The sequence below is a fragment of the Euprymna scolopes genome, chromosome 35 (genome assembly GCF_053919585.1).
Source record: "Euprymna scolopes isolate OS-2025 chromosome 35, ASM5391958v1, whole genome shotgun sequence".
NCBI lineage: Eukaryota > Metazoa > Mollusca > Cephalopoda > Sepiida > Sepiolidae > Euprymna > Euprymna scolopes.
Window position 1 is genome coordinate 87,313,419 of NC_136516.1, and position 19,651 is coordinate 87,333,069.

The following is a 19,651-nucleotide window of genomic DNA, read 5'->3' on the forward strand; positions in this document are numbered from 1 at the left end:
TTTACATTGTATTTTCGTTTTGTCTTAGGTACATATGTACATATTTTTAAAATTTTGTTTTTAATATAAGGGAATTGTGGACAAGAACGTTTTTTTTTTTTTTTAATGAGTAGAACAGAAAACAGGATTGAAAAGAATTTAGTAAACAAAATGCAATAAATATCCTGAATATAAAATTAGAAATTTAGATGAAACCGTTGCTTGTGATTAGCATAGAAATTTAGATGGATAGTTTTATAAAAATGAAGCTAGTGAATTGCATAGAAATTTAGATGGATAGTTTTATAAAAATGAAGCTAGTGAATTGCATAGAAATCTAGATGGATAGAGTGTTATAAAAAAGTTGCTTGTAAATTGCGGAAAAAATTTTATAGAAAAAAGCATTATTTGGTATGTGTGTGTGTGTGTGTGTGTGTGTGTGTGTGTGTGTGTGTGCGCGCGTTTAGATAAAATTTAAGTTCCATCTACAAATGTAAGCCGTTGAATTACTTTTAGAGAGTTTGAATCAAGAAAAGTTACTGTTTTCAAGAAAAAGGAAAAAATGGGGGTTCTGTTCACTATATATCCGTTTCTTCCACAATTCTCACTTATTCAATATATCTCTTTTTCATTTACATATATTAGAGTATATCATTACGGTTGCAATATTCATTATTTTGTATATTTAAAAAATCTATATGAGTTGTTGGTTTTCTGTTTATTTGATTGGTGCACTGCTATGCATTTTTTTCTGATGGAGACCTTTTTGACTCAGGAGTTCATGATATCCATGATTGACATACAAATATCGGTCATTCTTTTGTGAGCGAAACGAATCTGTAAATTTGCACTGATGGTTTTGTTTCGAAAGCTACCTTTATATTTATTTAGATAAGACTGTTATGAAAATGTTGGTTAGAAAAGTAGTGTTTAATAGATGGAGCGTTGTTATAAAAATCTGGTTCTTATCCAGAATTACCTAGAGATTCAGAAAAACAAAAATAAAGAAAAAAAATTGCATTATGTGACTACACGTGATGAAAGGAAAATATCATATTCCAAAAATCAGATTGATCAAGTAGTTTTATTTTTATAAAGAAAATCATTTTTAAGTAATTGATGGAAATCTGAAGGCATTACGAAATAAATCAAGAATTATTGCAGAGTTTCTTGAGACGACGAGATAGTCACTTCTCGGATACTTAAAAAATTTGATTATTTTTATTTAAAAATAAAACTTACTTGATCAATGTTACCTGATTTTTGGAATATGATATTTTCGTTTTGTCATAACATAGTAGAGATTTTTCTTTCTTTCTTTATTTTTTTTTTAATATGGAGGGAATTCAGGACAGGAACCAAAAATCTTCCTTGAAAATTACATAGAAATTTTAAAGGAAAGTGCATTATAAATATTGTACACATAAACTGTGTTTAGATAGCATTATAAAAATGTGGGTTAGTAAAGTACAGAGTTTAATGTGAAGTGTATTTTATAAGTCTTGCTTGTAAATGATACATGCTAAAAAAAGCAAGAAAGCTGGTTATATTGAAATGTAAATGGACAATAGATTAAAAAAATTTTTTTTAAAAAATGGGCTTGTCCAGAATTTCCTTTATATTAAAAAGCAAAAAAAAAAGAAAAATTTACTATGATGTATGTCCATATGGAGGAAAGAAAATATTGTATTGTATTTAAAAAAATCATGTAAATTAATCGAGTAGTTTTATTTTTATAAAGAAAATCCTTTTTAAGTGAATTAAAGTTTTTCTAATGTCCCCACCTGCTCATTTAAAAAATTTTTTTTTTTGATCATTTCCCTTGTTTTCCAGATGACGCCACAAAAACATTGTAGTTCATTTGGCCACAAAATTTGATTTTCTTATTTAAAAATAAAACTACTTCACCAATTTACATGATTTTTGGAATATGATATTTTTCCCCATTATGGATATGTACATTATACTGATTCTTCTTTATTTTTGTGTGTGTTTTTTTAATATAAGCAGAAATTCTGGACAAGCACCAAAATTTTCATTATATAAATACACAGATTAATGAATCAGAAGAAAAATGTTGCTTGTAAATTGCATAAAAAACAGGTGCTTGTCCAGAACACGCCCAACCCACAAAAAAACCCCCCAAAAAACTTACATATTAGCAGGGCAACGCCAAAGGTATTGCTAGTCAACGATTTTTATGATCGTTGTAATATTTGTAAAAATAGAATGTTATCATAGCAAAATAAATAATTACAGAGAAAATTATTTATGTTAAGATGTTTAATAAATTAAAGAATCTAGAACATAAACAATAATTAAAAAATAGGTTGACCTCTAGAGTCTGACGTAGTCTTATGTGGAGGTAATTTTAAAGTGATGTTTTGAAAAAAAAAAAAAAAAAAAGTACGATTTGAGAGTTAAGAATCGGGAGAGAGAGAGAACGGATTAAGTCAGACAGTGATGGCTCCCAGTAGAGGGGGATCAGAAAGCGTTAGTCTAGGACCAGCTTTCCAATGGGGAAACATCGGTAATAAAAGTTGCTGAAAAGATAACTAGAGATTTGTTGATTCACTGGGGTTAATTTTCTTTGCAGCTGTTCCCAAGGATCCATTATACAAGATCAGAGACAGATCAGGTATATTTCTTCGACTGGCCTGATGTTATAACCCCAGAGAACTGTTATTTTTCTCTTGTTATGGGCCCATTGTAAAAATGTATCCGTTGTCGTAAGTTTTATGACTAGATGATGCACGAGTTTAGACACACGTACATAATATACACTGCTACATGTCATACAGAACAAATAGTACACATTCCCTGTCGCACCGTAATATAGAACCCTCCCAGAATACAACAAAATAATTTGTGTAATGTACATACCCATGATGAAAAGAAAACATCATATTCCAAAAAATCATGTAAATTGATCAAGTAATTTTACAAAGAAAATAATTTTTTAAGCAAATCTGATTTGTACCAATGTTCCCCTCCTATGTTAAGAACAGCTTTCTAAAATTTTGCAAAAATTAGCATTATTTGGAGTTATCTCCCTTGTTTTATCAGACCGTTTTCAAGATGGTGTCATGAGAGTGTTGCTTGTTTAGTCATAAAATTTGATTTTATTTAAAAATAAAATTACTTAATCAATTTATGTGATTTTTGGAGTACAACAGGTATGTACACAATACAGATTTTTAATTTTTTTTTTTTTTTTTTCATTGAGGTGGGTGGACTTCTGGACAAGCACCAAAATTTTAAAGAAAAAAAAAATGATCGCTTTAAATATCCTAAATGAAAATTTAGATGGACACTATCTTATTAAAAAAAAAAAAAATACTATGAAAATTCAGTTCAATATATCATGTATTATAAAACAATTTGTTTGTAAATGATAGAAATTTTTAAAAGAGCATTATGAATACTGTATTAATCAACTGCATAAAAAATTAGATAGGTGTGGGTGTGTTACAGAGATACTAAAAGAGTATATTTTAAGGGAGAGAGTACTAAAAAAATAAATTTTGGTTGCAAATTATCAGGGTTTTTTTGAGAAAGTGACTGCTTGAAAATTTAGATAGACAGAGGATTATAAATATTATATTTATACAGTGTATTTAGATGGACAAAGTGTTATAAAAGAAATGTTTAATGGATGGAGTATTATAAAAAAGATCTTGCTTGCAAGTTACAAAGAAATTTTTAAATGAAAGAACAAGCACTATACATATTGTAGCTATAAAGTGCATAGAAATTTAGATAGACAGTGTATTATTTATAGGGTTACTAAAAGAACAGTATAATGAGCAGAGCTATTTTAAAATGTATACAGATTTTTTTTTTTTAAGTGCTTTAGAGATTTTGGTTATACCTAACACAGAAATTTAGATGGACAGTGTTTTAACTAGCGGTTATAAAATGAAAACAAAAATAATTAGATGGACAGTGTTAATTATAAATTGCACAGAAATGTTAATTTTTATTAGGTTATGAAGATTTTAAAGTGCAAGTTCACAGTTCAACCTAAAAAAAAAAAAAAAAAAAAAAAATCCAAAAAACCTTTATAATATACGTATCCATCACGGAATGAAAAAAAAATAATCACATAAATCGATCAAGTAATTTTTGGATAAAGAAAATCATTTTTTAAACAATTTAAAGCGATTAGTGTGTAATCATTAACATTACAAGGCTGATCTTGCAAGGTTTAATTATTGTGGAGTTATCTGCCCTTGTTTTTCAAGATGGTGATGCGAGAATGTCTTTTTCCTTACTCATAAAATTTGATTTTCTTATTTAAAAATAAAACTACTTGATCAATTTATATGATTTTTGGAATATGACATTTTTGTTCCGTGACAGGTACGTACATTATAAAGATTTTTTGTATTTTATTTATTTTTTTTTTTTAATTAAGTTGAACTCTGGACTTGCACAAATTTTGATTATGAAAGGTAAGGAAATTTTAATAGTGTTAAAAACAAAATAAAAGCAAACAAACAAAACAAAAAAACATGACAAAAACATTAAAATATTAATAAATATTGGCAAGTATTAATGTTTTCTATAAAATAAACTTTTCTATCTTCTAATATATAAAGTTATTGTGTCCGATTTTAAAGTTAGACCCAAATAGCATTTAAACTGACAAATCAAATTGTTTCTGACTAGCTAATTTCCATTTGTTACCATTCTAGCATGTTACTGGCAATATGACAGACTTCACTACAATTTATTTCGGAATTTTTGAGATGATTGAAAATTTGTATCTTTTGGATCATTTAGACTATTGTTCTCATCTTGAGTGTTATTTTCACAAGGAAATTGATAAATTACTTGGTAATATTCAGTTGTAATTTACACTCTTTTGGAGGTTGAAGGTTCAATCTTCAGTGTATGCAAAATGAAGTACTGTTGTCACATCTGGGCAGGAACTGCTTGGCATGCCTTATCCAGCTTTGATACAGTTCAAAACTGGCTTCGAAATCTAGTAGGTGATGCCCTTTTCTCTGCAACCTCTTTTCCACAGAAGAGACGTTACAAACCTTTCTCTGCTCTATTGCTATTTTCATGGCAAGTGCTCGACTGAACTCCAATCTATGGTCCCCAACCCCTTGCCAAACTTTCACAAAAAATACTCAACTATCTACAACCACTATATACGATTTCCCCCATTCTCTAACTGTGCCTAAATCTAAACGCAGATTCCGTGAACAAAGCTTCCTTTCTCAGAACCCCCACCTCACCTGTGGAAAACTGTTCTGCTGGCCTACTTCCTGGTTGAATACAACATGGTAGCCTTCAAATCTAATGTAAACAAATTCTTGCTAAGCCGTCCCCACAAATAATCAAATTCTACCCAATTTACACCATTAACAATTACTGCACAACTTTACATTCATTAACTCTTATCTTCGAGTGGCCTTTGAGCCTTGATAAGTGATAACTCCAAAGTTAAAAAAAAAAAAAAAAGGTAACACTCAAAATATAATCGCCAATTACTTGGCCGACAGAGAACATGTTGACCTTGTTGATTAAATAAAAAGTTCCATTTAAAATTCCATGCAGACCCCACCTCCCTGATCGACAAGATAAACCTGAAAGTCGGAAGTTACATCAGCAAAATGTTGTGAAAATAACACTCAAAATAAGAACAGTAGTCCGATAAACACAAATAATTCACTACAATGTTTTTAAAATGATTCTGGAGGAGATAACAAATAATATGAAACACTTTAACTAATCACAAAAAAGCAAGGGGAATAAGTCTTTTTTAAATTAAAGAATATACTAAGAGTCGCCTTCCTTAGAAATAAAATATTATTTTTTTTTCTCTATGTGAAAACAAACAGAAATTAAAACTAAAATGATTCCATCGAATCCTGGACTAGGATACTAGTCTAGATAGATATAGCTTTAAAAAAAAAAAAAAAAAAAAAAAAAAAAGAATCAAATCTTGTTGATTATAATCAATACAGGAAAGCATTTAGAAAATAAAGAAAGAAAAGCTAGGGCACCGATCCAGAACTTGACCCAAGGTCACATCGGCATCTTCTGATAGTTTATGGAAAACTACTGGAAAAGCAGCCAGAAAAAACTGGACGCAATCAGCCAATTAGTAGACAATGTTTTCGTTAATAGGGGAGGGGGAGTGAGAACACTTATCTGAGACTATTCTTACAAAAAAAAAATTTTTCAATCATAGTTGTTTCCATGAGAAAAAAGTTTTTGATGATACAAAAAAAAAAACTTCTTAGATACTTTCTATGAAAAAAGAAAAAAAACAACTTTTTATTCATATTTTGGGGAGACTGTTATCCTCATCTTCATAGTTGTTGTTTTACCATGTTTTGCCCCATTTATCCCCTAGCCTTTTTCAGGTGGTTAACTGTCGGATAGGAATGCCGAGTCTTATAACTGTATCCCCAGTAATTATTATCTTTCATAGTTGTTATTGCCTCTCACCACATTTTGACCAACTGATCCTGTAGCCATCTTTCTGTGATTAACCACAACGGGATAGGAATGTAACTGTATCCCCAGTAATTACTGCCTTCCATAGTTGTCGTTCCACCATGTTTTTGGCCAACTAAACCTCTGGCCTGCTTTGGGTAGGATTGAAACTGCTATTTTCAAAAAAATGCTCACCTGGAACCATAAAGACTCAACGCCTCTATCTACTGCGCCACAGGGCCCATGGTTAATCACCTGAAGAAGGCCAGAGGAGAAGTTGGCCCAAACATAGTTAAACAAAAACAATGAAGATGAAGATAGCAGTTTGCAAAAAAAACTGAATACTCAAATTATGAAGCCTCATCTCTAAGGATTCAAAAAAATAAAAAAAAATAAATATTTAATCGTTCATAGTTATTTCCATGTTTTTTTTTATCTAGAAAAAAAAATTTGTTGAGAACAATTTTTTAATATATTTTTCTTGAAAAAAAAAAACAAAAAAACAAAAACAAAAAAAAAAAAGACAAAAAGCACATTTCTTTCATATAATTAAACTTATGGTAAATCCTATCTTGTGTTAAACTTTTTGTTTTCAGCATTTTGAATTTATCATCTAGCAGTGTTTGCGTTGATATTTTCTAGCGGCTTACCATAAAGTGCCAGAAAATACTGGTGCAGCCTTAGGTAAGGTTCTAAATCAGTACCAAGGATAATCAAGTAACTTCTATTTACAGCTAACCTGGGTGACGAGAGATATTAGGATCTAGGAAGTATAAGGAAAGTTCTCCAAAATAGTGACCAACACGAGAAGGCCGATGAAAAAAGCCTTTCTTGGACATACACGAACGCTCGCGCCCAATTTGTCTCTTATATAATAGACTAGCGGGGGGGGGGTACCCGGCGATGCCCGGGTGTTTTGAGGTAAATCAAAACTCTTTGGGGGTTAAAATAATTTAAAAAAAAGTTTTGGTAGGTGAGTATGAGGATCGAACCCGAACCCGAACCCTTGAGGCAAAGTTGGAAATTAAAGTGTGGAAAAAAAAAACGTGCGACGTTAACCATTGGGCCACCGCAACATACAACGGAGACACGTTTGAATTTATTTAACTATTAAAAACAGGTGTCCGCAATAAAAGTTAACTCTGCTGCTTCGATTTGACCTAATTAAGAAGGTCACGCAGTTAGCGAGGTAGCGTTTGGGTTTGTTTACCCAAATTTGACCGTTTTTTTCCCCAACAGATGTTTGGGAAGAGGAAACCAGCTCCCAATTGTCCAGATTGAATAGCAATTGTCTGATATACAACATTGATCAAAGCTGATTGCTTCTGGACGTTTCCCGGCGCGATGCCGAGAAGAGGGTGTTAGCTTTTGAATTAGTTTTGCTTTTTATACGAAAAAGCCGAATTAACACGTGAGAAGCCAAAATAGCAATAATTTTGTAAAAGTCGACGCAAATAAATCTATATGCTGCACACGTTCCCAAATCGTAGATATTATTATATAGGGGGTATATAAACAGTTCTAAGCAATAGTACCCCCCCCCCCCGGGAGAGTGTGCGAGAAAAGCCTTTGCGAGACATACATAAAATGATCACACACATTTTGCCTTTTATATATATAGAAGATCAGACCTTTTTTTTTTTTTTTAGTCATCACTTATGAAGGCTAAGAGCCACTCAAGGATAAGGGCTAATGATTTACGAACATAATTTATGACAAGTTTTTTATCATTATATTTTGTTTAACATCTATTTTACATGCTGGTATATGTTGGATAGCTTTAAGAAATTGACTTCTACATTATCTCTGGCAAGGTCTTTATCCCTCTTTCTCTTAAATCATTCATAACTTCCTCCCTTGGCCTTCCCCTACCAACTGACTGCTACCTCAACTATTTGTTATCTACTCACCCAAAAACTCGTTCATACTTTCATTGTGACCAAACCAAACAAGTCTCCTTATACTATTCAAGTGGGGGAAATTTTTCACAGTGGATTCAGCTAGACGGGTGTTTTTCATGAAAGATTGGAGAGGGGGGACCAGAGATTGGAGTTCAGACGAGCACCTGCCATGGAAATAACGATAAAACAAGGATAGGCTCGCAACGTCTCTTCTGTGGGAGAGAGGTTGCAGAGTAGAGAAAAGGGCATCCCCCACTAAGCCACAAAGTCTATTTTGTACTCTGTCAAAGCAGGATAGGCTGTTTTTAGCAGCTCCTGCCCAGATATGGCAACAGTATTCCATCCTTGGACGTACTTGGCTTTTATATAGATAGAGAATTGCATCAGTAGTGAGATATCTTCTGGAGCGGTAGAAGGATCCCACCATTTTTCCAGCAACCTTGGCAACAGACTTGATGTACGTGTTCCATTTCAGATCAGGAGTAAAGGTCAAACCCAGAAGCTTGTCAAAACAGGGGGCCTCACCCAGACGAGAGCCATCCATCATAATTGATGCCAGATGGGGATCAGAGTGATGATGATGTAAGGATAGGAGTTTGGTTTTGGATGCATTAAAGGTAACCAGCCACATTTTCCCCCACTGAACCACGCGCTCAAGATCAGAAGAGAGAGAATCAGAGAGAACTTTGTCATTTACGGCCTTTGATATGTTGCCATAGATGGTCGTGTCATCAGCATAGATGTCAACGAATGATTTAAGTATGTGTTTAGGGAGGTCATTTATGTAAATCAGGAAGAGAGTTGGGCCCAGGATTGACCCCTGAGGGACTCCAGCTTAACGGGGAATGTTGACGCGGCTGCCCAGGCACTTTTTGCGGGTCAGAGTGCCCCTCTTCTGGAGCGCTGACTCTTTAACCCACTTTTCGACCCTGGTGTCTAAGTTCTTGCAGTTGAAGAGAATTAAACAACCTCCACCTTTTTTCTATGGTGCAACGGATAAAATATCAAATAAAATTCAGTTCTAAATGACACGCTTCTGGAGGTTCAAGGTTCAATCCTCAGTGCAGGTGATACTAAGAATACAATTGTGAATTACTTAGGATTTCTACATAGTTATGACTGACAAGACAAGAGCATACTACTCTCATGGATTAAATAAGGGATTCCATTCAAAATTCCATACAGATTTCCTAGTTTGGCAGGAAGATTCCCAAGTTAGATAAACTATGCCTGAAGAAGGTTGGAGATTATATCAGCCAAAACGTTGTGAAAAGAAAACTCAAGATAGGAACAATAATCCAAATAATCAATCCTCATCTCAAAAAAATCAGAAACATAATCTCCCACTAGATTGCGAAGTTGATTTTGAACACCAAGGCAGGAACGAGTGCTCTAAGCAGCAATATATCTGAGGGCATATCAGGTAGATGATAGCATCAGGCGTTAGATGCATTTTAGAGTGATAGAGTGATCCAACGATTTTTGCAGCAACTTTAGCAACAGATTGGATATGTCTTCCATTTTAGATCTGGAGTGAAAATCAATTCTCAAGGAGCGAGCCATTTATTTTAGCTGGGAGAAAGCAAGGATCTGAGCATTGGTAGTGAAAGAAGGCGTGGCTTAGTTTTAGAGATGTTTAAAGCAACAAAGTACTTTTTCACCTGCAAAAAGGTTTTAACAATTAAGCTCTATTTGTTTGTTTGTTTGTAAATAGACAAGCAGGTTGAGCACTGTAAAAGTGGTGGGTGAGTATCTATATGAATGGACATTTGAGGTCGTTTACGAGCACTGATCCCATGGGCCAGAGGTTGTAGGTTCAATACCTAGTTATGGGATGGGTGCTAATCTAGCCGCACTGATGAGCTGTGATACAGTAAAACAGTACTGTATGTGAATGACTATATACATGTGTGTGTGTGTGTGTGTGTGTGTGTGTTGTATCTGACTTATTCACACCAAGCAAGACATATTGCCACGTAGATGCAAGAGAATCGGTTTTCTGCCAGAAATTTGGCTGTCAATTTGACCTTTGAAAACTCTACCAAACTCCTCTACCAATTTTGGGTCTGAACACTTGAAATTTTAGATGTAGGTTACTTGGACATGGATAAAACTTTTTAATTTGATTTGAGCCCAAAACAATAAATTTAAAGGGGTTAAAATTGGGGTCAAAGTTGGAAATTTGATCTCTGCGGTCTCTACCAAATTACTCAGTCAATTTTTGGTCTAAACATTTGAAATTTTACATAAAGTGTATTCAGACATGCAGCAAGCTTTTTAATCAGTTTTTGAGCGAAAATTTGGCTGCCAAGAGGTCCAAGTTGAAAGAGTTGACTTTTGCAGACTCTACCAAACTCCTTCGTCAATTTTGGGTCTAAACACTTGAAATTTTGGATGTAGGTTACCTGGACAGGAGTCAAACTTTTTAATATGTATATAGATATGCACACAAAGTTTTGAACAGTACATAGGGCTCAAGCAAAGCCGGGCTAAACTGCCAGTAATCGAGAAAACTAAGAAACCTTAGAAACCGTATGACAAACATATCTGTGTTATTTGGATCATTCAGATTACTCTTCTCATCTTGATTGTTACTTCCACAATATTTTGACCAATGTAACTTCCACTCATCTTCAGGAATGCTGTTGCTACTATAACTGTAACAAAGCGCTGACACGTGTATGGCGGCTGCATGCAAATGCCAAGCTGTATGCAAAACAGAAAGACTATAAAAAGAATGTGTGCACAGACTGATGATGACATTTGAGAGGTCAGACAGAAGGATTACGATCACGTTTTGTTCAGAGAAGTACCTGGAAACAAATCTCATCATAAAAAAAAAAAGTAGTCGAGTTATTACTTGTCCTATGTTCCTTGTGACACACTCTGCTACGTGTTGGGTCCAAAGTGTCTACATGTTAATACGTGTGTAACGTTACACTACTACAGGTTTATCTTTGCGTGCCAGAGTTTGAGAGTTGGATGTTTGGGTTGGCAACATGGTCGCATGGCTTGTCATCACTGGATTCGATCCATTGCCAATGTTTCTGTTGATCTATGATGTTATCACTCCACCTCTTTCTATGTCGACCTCTTCGACAGACTCCAGGGACATCTAATGCTTCTTCTTGACCACTTGTCGACTGCCATGCATTGGATGTTGCCAAACCATCTCAGTCTATTCCAGCAGAGAGTCTCATCTACTGAATTGAGGTTGAGCATGGATCTCAGCTCACCGAGAGGAGTTATATCCACAAGCTTTGAAGAGTATATCCATCACATTATTGCAATAAATGTCTTCAATTGTAACAGGCCAAGTCTCACTGGCATGCAGGAGACGCTTCTGACACAGGTGTTTTAAGCATAGACTATTGTGTAACGAGATGCCTCTGCAAGTGAGGATTGGAAGTAGCTGTATAAATTTCTTCCATGCAGGTACATTTATGTTAAACTTGTGAATCTAAATGAATTTCAAATGGAACCCTTTATTCAATCCATAGGGGTAGCTTGCTATCATTTTGTCAGTCATGTCAGAGTAGAAATCTTAAATAACTTGCAATTGTATTCTTTGTATTGTCCAAATTGAGATTGAACCTTTAACCTCCCGAAGACTGTCACTTAGAACTAAGTGTTACTCAATACAGTCGCTGGCTACACTATTAAATGACCAAGCCAGGACACATATGCATGTTGACGACTTTCATGCCGAATTAAGTTTGCATCAGCATGTGAGCTGTGATATGAGCATGACGTCATGGAATGAAAGGCATATATAGGTATCTAGATTAAAAGGAGAAAAAGAAACAGGAAAAATATGTTTGATGATTTGGAAGGTACGCTCAACAAATCCACTCCTCATACTTCTTCAAAAACGATCCGGCCAACCTGTGGATCCTAGTGAAAATTACCGCAACACAACACTTGATTGGAGCTAAAAAACAAAAGGACTGCTATCTGACAAGGAAAGAGAGAGAAAAAAAAAAACCGGACATGTTCTGATGTGTCGTAAATATGTGTTGCCGTTTTGCATGCGAAACTGAATAACTTTTTTCTTTAACCTAAAAAATGTTTGTCAAAGTTTTTTTTCTTTGCGAGTCTCTAAATACTATGTTTGGTCCATTTTAAAAGTAATACCAATGTTACACTTATCTGTTGTGCCATGAGTTCTTGTGTACAGATTTCAGAGTTTGACATATACATTCCTGAGTTTGGCAAAATGCACTTGAAGAATACTGGCAGTTACTTTACCGAAACGTTGTGAGAACAACAAAGATGAGAATAGTAGCCTGAATAATCCAAATTTTTTTTAATCCTCATTTCAAAAATTCAGAAACATGGTACGTTTATGTTCCATTTTCAAGATCAATCATTTACATTATTCTATTTCTTATTTCACACCTACACCAATTTGGTGCTATTCTTTATATAAGAGCATTTCATGGCGCACTTTGTCTAATAATTCCAAACTAGTACTTACACTAAGAAATGTGTATTTTCAAGCAACTTTTTCAACTCAATTTTTTTTTGTACCGTTTTTCTTTGTTCCTTATACCACTGGCAATCACTCAACACTTTTTGTTCACATTTTTCTATCTAAGGCATTTATGAAGGCCTATCTAATTGCCCCTTATTTAACTCTATATGTTATATTCTAGGACTATACTCCTAATGGAACTACTAGATTGATATTATCATAGTGAATTAATGTCAGGAAGGATGGATAAAAGTTATAAGTCAATTGAACAATCGGTAAATATCAAAGTCTAATTTTCATAAATGCTTATTAGGTATAAGATATCAGTTAAGGGAGATAACCTAGCGCGGAATAAGTTATAAATTTTTTATATATTCAATAGGATAAAATTTTAATTACTATCTAACCCAATAACAAGTCTGCATAATATAAAATTAGAATCGCATATTTATTGTAGTTAGCAAAGATCGTTAACTCAAGAAGAACAAATTTTAAAAAATATTTCACTATTGATATAAAAAAAAAAACGAATATTTAAAAACTTGTTAATATAATTATTTGGCTGCTTGCTAATATGAAGACATTTCTTAAATAAAAACCCAAAAGATCAGCTAAGGGGGATAACTGATTCTTTTTATTAAGAGTTAATGTTCCTTACTTGCTTGTTTAGCTTAGATAATGAGTAATGAAAAATAAATAATTTACAAAACAAATTTTAACGTAATTAGTCACGGGCAACACCATGTCGGGTGAGCTAGTTGGTTATAAAATGAGCCCCTTACTAGTTGCAAATTGGCAGTAGTAAGAAATCGATTTGATGAAAGCATAAAAATTTATATTTGTCATCGCAGCTGAACATAATGTCATTTTATAATGAATTAAAAAAAACAAAAAAACTCATCTTATGTTTCTGAATTTTTAAGATGATATTTGATTATTTGAATTATTCAAAAAAACTTATCTTCTATCATTTTCACAATGTTTCAACAAATGTAACCTTCGCCTTTTTCAGGTCTCTCTCATTGAACTTGTGAATCTTTCTGTCAAATTCAGGTTAATGGTTCAATCCTCAGTGTAGGCGACGCTCACAACACGATTGTGAATTACTCAAGATCTTCTATTTGGTCATGGCTGACAGAACGAGAGCATGCTACCCCTGTGGATTAAATCTAGGGTCTCATTCGAAGTTCTGTGCAGATTCCTAGAGTTCAACAAAAGACGTCTGAAGCAGATCAAAGGTTATATTGGCCGAAACATGAAAATAACACATGAGAACAGTCGAAGAATCCAATTAAAACAAAGTATTTTGTATATGTTTGCCAAAGAAAAAAATTTTTAATGCCTAACTATTAGTTAACTAAAAAAAAAAATCTCTGACAAATTAGTAAACTGAAAAACTAAAAAACAAAAATAAATTAATAAATCACTGACAAATATTTTGGAGAAAGGCTTCTTTTATACTATGGAATGTGATAAAAGTTTTCAGAATTGTTTGCACTTCTATAGGAAAGAACCCAGGTAATGTATAGACACAGCAGCCCAGAAACAAAATGGCCGCAGAGTTTGAGTTTTCTAGATATAAAAAAAAAAAAAAAAATCCTTACTTCACATATAAATTATAAATATAATTATTCGTAAGGAAAGTTTGGTTCATTTACAAAATCATTTCATACTGAACGACAAAAGCAATCTTTTAAACATTTCCATCTTCAACCATCAATTGACTGCTAATAACTGCACAATGTTTATTGTAAATTACAAATTTCACACCTCAAAGAATTGGTTATTAATCAACACTTGGCAATCCATTGAATAGAACTCAGCAGACATTTTCTTTCGACGCTGCTATTTCTACATATTACCAAGAACCCATGTCAGCCAAAATATTTCTAATTGAGATTTAGAGAACAGACTAGAAATGACCAGGTCATCGCTGAGCAATACATTAGTACCAACATTAAATGAAACTTTCATTTTTTTTTCTCTGACTGAAGTTTAGGATCAATTAAAGTCTCACCTCCTCCTCAGTGTTAAGTGAATTTAATGATTGCCTTCAAATCACTAAATGAATCAACTGCATTTATTTTTATTAAAGGACATTTTTTTTCAACTTTTTTTTTTTTTTGATAAGCCTATCCCTCTTCAGTTACATGATTAAAAGTGTAACAAAATATCCCTCTCCAGTTACATGATTAAAAGTGTAACAAAATATCCCTCTCCAGTTACATGATTAAAAGTGTAACAAAATATCCCTCTCCAGTTACATGATTAAAAGTGTAACAAAATATCCCTCTCCAGTTACATGATTAAAAGTGTAACAAAATATCCCTCTCCAGTTACATGATTAAAAGTGATACAAAATAAGAAATTGAGAACAACGAGATAAATTTAAATATAATATTTACTTAACACACAAAAAAAATCATTTAACAAACGAAAAACAATATATTTTTACTTAAGCTGACAAAGTTTAAACCACAAAACCTAATAGCAGGGAAATGGATAAAGGAGCGAAAAGAGGTTAGCGTACACTGAGAAGCCGTTTAATTACCATCATAAAAAGAATCTCAAAATCTTTCAGAGATATATTTCAAAAGATTTTATCTTTTGTTGCCAAAAGGTTTTAAAGAGGATCCTTTCGCATTTCTGAATTTTTTTAGATGAGGATTGGTTATTCATATTAATTGGATTACTGTGCTCATCTTGAGTGCCATTTTCACAACATTTCAGTTGATGTAACCTTCGACCTTCAAATGTATCTTGTTGAAATCGGAAATGTTTCTGTCAAACTCGGAAATTTGGACGGAATTTCAATTCTCAGTGTGGGGAAATTGAAAAATACAACTGCATATTACTTAGGACTTCTATGCAGTCATGGCTGATGAAACAAGAGCATGCTACCCCTGTGGAGTAAATGAAGAGTTCCATTCAAAATTCCATCCAAATTCCTGAGTTTGACAGAAACATTCCCAAATTCAACAGGCTACACCTGAATAAGGTCAGAGGTTACATCGACCAAAACATGAAAATAGCACTCAAGATGAGAACATTAGTCCGATGAAGGATTCTTTCAGCTGGATTTATAACCCTGGAATCACAATGACGAACCAACAATTGCCGGGTTAGTGCAAAAACCTCTTTTATATAGAGTAACATTCAATATTAAAATATTCTAGAACCATCTTGATCTTTCTTGAAGGTTCTAGAAAGTTGTAGATTTTTCTAAAATCTTTTTAATTCTTTTTCTATTATTTTGGGAAAGGAAATCTTTCTAAAATGACAGATAAGACCTCTCTATATTTAAGGAAGATAAATTAAACCCTCATAACAGAAGACTTTTTTTTTAGCCTTAACCCTCTATCATCTGGCTTTTTTTTTTTTTTAACACCCTTTAAATCATAAACTGCTTTGATCATTTCAAGTTCGTTTCATAAATCGCAACCAGAAACATTCAAACTGATATGGCTCCCCTCCTATAGAAGCACCAAATTATTCTGTTTTGCAAAAAATAAAAAATAAAAATTAAAATTAAAAAAAATAAAATTAAATTGTCGAAGAATTTCTCTGCTTACCGATTTCATGTCTAACGATTGTAACTGCTCAAACTTGATTGGTTCTTTGATCTTTTCTCGTAGCTTGCGAGGGGCATCAACGTCCACACCAGTCTCTTCTGACACGTCACTGCTTGAACTGGCACATTCTGAACATTGCCTGAAGAAGAATCACAAAAGCAAAGAATTATCAATATCATCATCAATCTAATGTCCATTTTACAAACTGGCATGGATTCATTTAAGAAACAGACTGCAAAACTAACCCATCTCTGACCAGGTCGTTATTTATCCTTCTTTCTCTCAAATCCATTCTTATCATTTTATCCCATGTTTTCTTTGGTCTTTTCTGTTAATTGAATCTATTTACGGTTTTACATCTACTAACCCAAGAACTCATCCATTTTTTCAATGTGACCATACCATCAAAGTCTCCTGTTTTGCACATATCTCCCTATACTCTAATCCAGTCTCATTCTCATCATTTCTCCCCATGCATTCGATTGATTTAAGAAACAGACTTCCAAACTAACTTATCTCTGACCAGGTCGTTATTTATCCTTCTGTCTCTCAAATTCATTTTTATTACTTTCAACAATATTTTCCTTCGGCTTCCCTTATGAATTAAACTTGCGATCATATCTGTTGTAGATTTGCTAACCCAAGAACTCTCATCCACGTAAAGAACCCTCTTCATCATTATAATCGGTTTAACGTCCATTGCAAATACTGACATGCATTGGACTGCTTTTAGAAATTGATTTGCAAACTTATCTCTGACCAGGTTTTTATTTATCCCTCTTTCTCTCAAATCCATTCTAATCTCTTCCGTGTTTTCTTTGGCCTTTTTTCTGTGAACTGAACCTATTTACAGTTCTACATCTACTGACCCAAGAACTCTCATCCGTTTCTTTTAATGTGACCATAACATCAAAGTTTCCTGTTTTGTACACATCTCCCTATACTCTCCAGATTTCATCTTCCTTTGAAGTCATCAAAAACTAATCCAGTATCATTTTCATATCACTTCTCCCCATGCAACACATGTCCTCAACTCTCATTAGCCAGGTTTCACTTCTATACATAAGAGATAATGCTCTGCTGGTTAGTAATAACAGAAGATCTTTGAACTTACTCTATCCACGCCTAACTCTTGAAATTACACTAGTATCCTGTGCTTCACTGGTATCACAAAGGTAACAAAAATTCTCGTCAACCTCGATAGCTTTGCCATCCAAATATACTTTGTCCACATCTGATGACAAAGACAACCAGTAATATACATTCTTCTATTTCGCAGGTTAGAATAAATTCAACCTACTTTAACAAGAATCTCGACATGTTATTAGTTTTATATCTGCTGTAATCACAGTAACATTGTATCGTATTGGGCGGGTTGCCAGAACCAAATTGACTCTTTCACACCACAGGCCTATCTTTCATGGCCTTAGGAAGACCTTCATGTTGTAAGCCAGTATCAATTTTGTGTACGTTTTGACAGGTCTTCCTACTTTAGTAGTTCCGTGTTTAGGATTCCACAGTGCCACATCACTGTCCACCATCTTTTCTTCTGTAGCAATGTCCAGCATATCGTGTTCTTCAATCTCTTATTATTGAAGAGATCCTGGGTAATCGTCCATAGATACGGTTAATGGTTGGGTGTGTTTTCCAGTTTAAGTTTAACATTACTCGGGGCATTCTAGTGTAAGTTCCATCTGACTTACTTTCAAGTTTTTTTTACTGAGAGTCCATGCTGGTGAGCCATCAAGCAGCACCATATTCACTACGGCGCTAAAAAAAATTTTTTGATCTGTTCCGAGAGGGCAGATTTCCATATAACTTTCAGTCGATTAAATGTACTTGGCTATTCTAAAGTGGATGTCTTTTTTGTTGGATGCGATGTGGCTGCCGAGATATTCAAAGTTGGTGTTCTGTCTAGTGTTTCAATTGGGCACGTTTGGTGGAAGGACATATATTCTGTTTTGATTGCATTTGTATGCAGTCCAATCATGACAGTTGTCTTCCAGGATATGTAGCAACTTTTGTGCATTCACATTATCATCAGCTAACAGAGCAAGATCATCAGTGTAATTGATGTCGGTAATCTTCTTTGCTGGATATCGGCTGCTTCTTGCTTGATATAATGTTAGGCCATATTTCTCATTGATCAACAGAGAGTTTCAGTACGTAATCGAGACACATCACAAATAAGAATGGAGCCAAAGCGCCATCCTGGAGAACACCAGCTTTTATTTTAACAAAGTTGGGGGTCAGCGTTTGGAGAACGCACCAGGGTAACATAGAATAACAAATATGTCTACAAGTTTATGTGAAAGAAATGCCAGATTTGTTCTTGACTTGGGAATAGAAAATACACAATCAACCAGTTTTTTCAACTCATCCTGGACTTCTATGCTGTTACCATGACTAGAGAGAAAATTTTTTTTTATTTCTATCATGCTTAAATGATTAACAAAAACCACCAATTTATAAAAATACAAAATGTATATATCTTATTATCGGTCGAGATGAACAAGAGTGGGGTTAAATGAGAAAGGCAAGGCACTCACGGGAATGGATAGAGTGGTTTTCTCAAACCTAATCACCAGTCAAGTCTTGATCTCAATTTCGGGTTTATTTATATAATAATTTGTGGCACTCATTTGAGTGCTTCTTCGTTTTAAGAGCAAAATTAAAAAAATCAAAATATTGAATTTCAAGTAAAAACAATGGTATCTACTTAAATGTCATGTCGCGAAATTAGTAAAATATCCCAAAATTACAAAAAATAAAATAAAAGTTAATTATTAATGAATACAGTTTTCGGAGACAATTAGCAAAAATTGAGTTTTGCTAATTTGGTTTAAGATTTTCAAAGTTTCCAGAAAATGATTACCCTCTCCTGTTACAATTCGAACTCTGCTTTTTTTTTTGTTTTTTTCTTAATATTTACATTGTGTGGATTATATTTGCTTTATTCTTTTTTCTATTGTATAAAAATTTAAGAATAAAAAAAATGTTTTTTTTTAAATAAGTGAATTGTATGAATTATATTTGCATTATCTTTCCAATAACTCAAATTAAAAAAAAAGAAATTGAAATAAAAAAACACGCAATTTTAAAATGAACAGAATCATTCATTATTATTTATATAAGCCGAGACTTTCTATCTCTGAAAATGGCTTCTTCAAAAACTTTTTTCTCATTTTGTTGGTATTAATCCTACAACAAGGGGGGAAGGGCCTCCCATGAGATAGAAAATGTCCGGCAAGGTACAAGTCAATGTTATACAT

General features: G+C 33.5%; 1 protein-coding gene across 3 annotated transcripts in view; it reads right to left on the reverse strand.

Annotated features, from left to right (window-relative positions):
- LOC145259979 (PHD finger protein 14-like) overlaps positions 1 to 19,651 on the reverse strand; it is a 132,095-nt gene that overhangs the window by 11,659 nt on the left and 100,785 nt on the right. For all 3 annotated transcript variants that reach the window (XM_080117972.1, XM_080117971.1, XM_080117973.1), the window contains exon 19: positions 16,380 to 16,518. In XM_080117972.1, the coding sequence (XP_079974098.1) occupies positions 16,380 to 16,518 (139 nt within the window). The remainder of the gene's footprint in view (positions 1 to 16,379; positions 16,519 to 19,651) is intronic.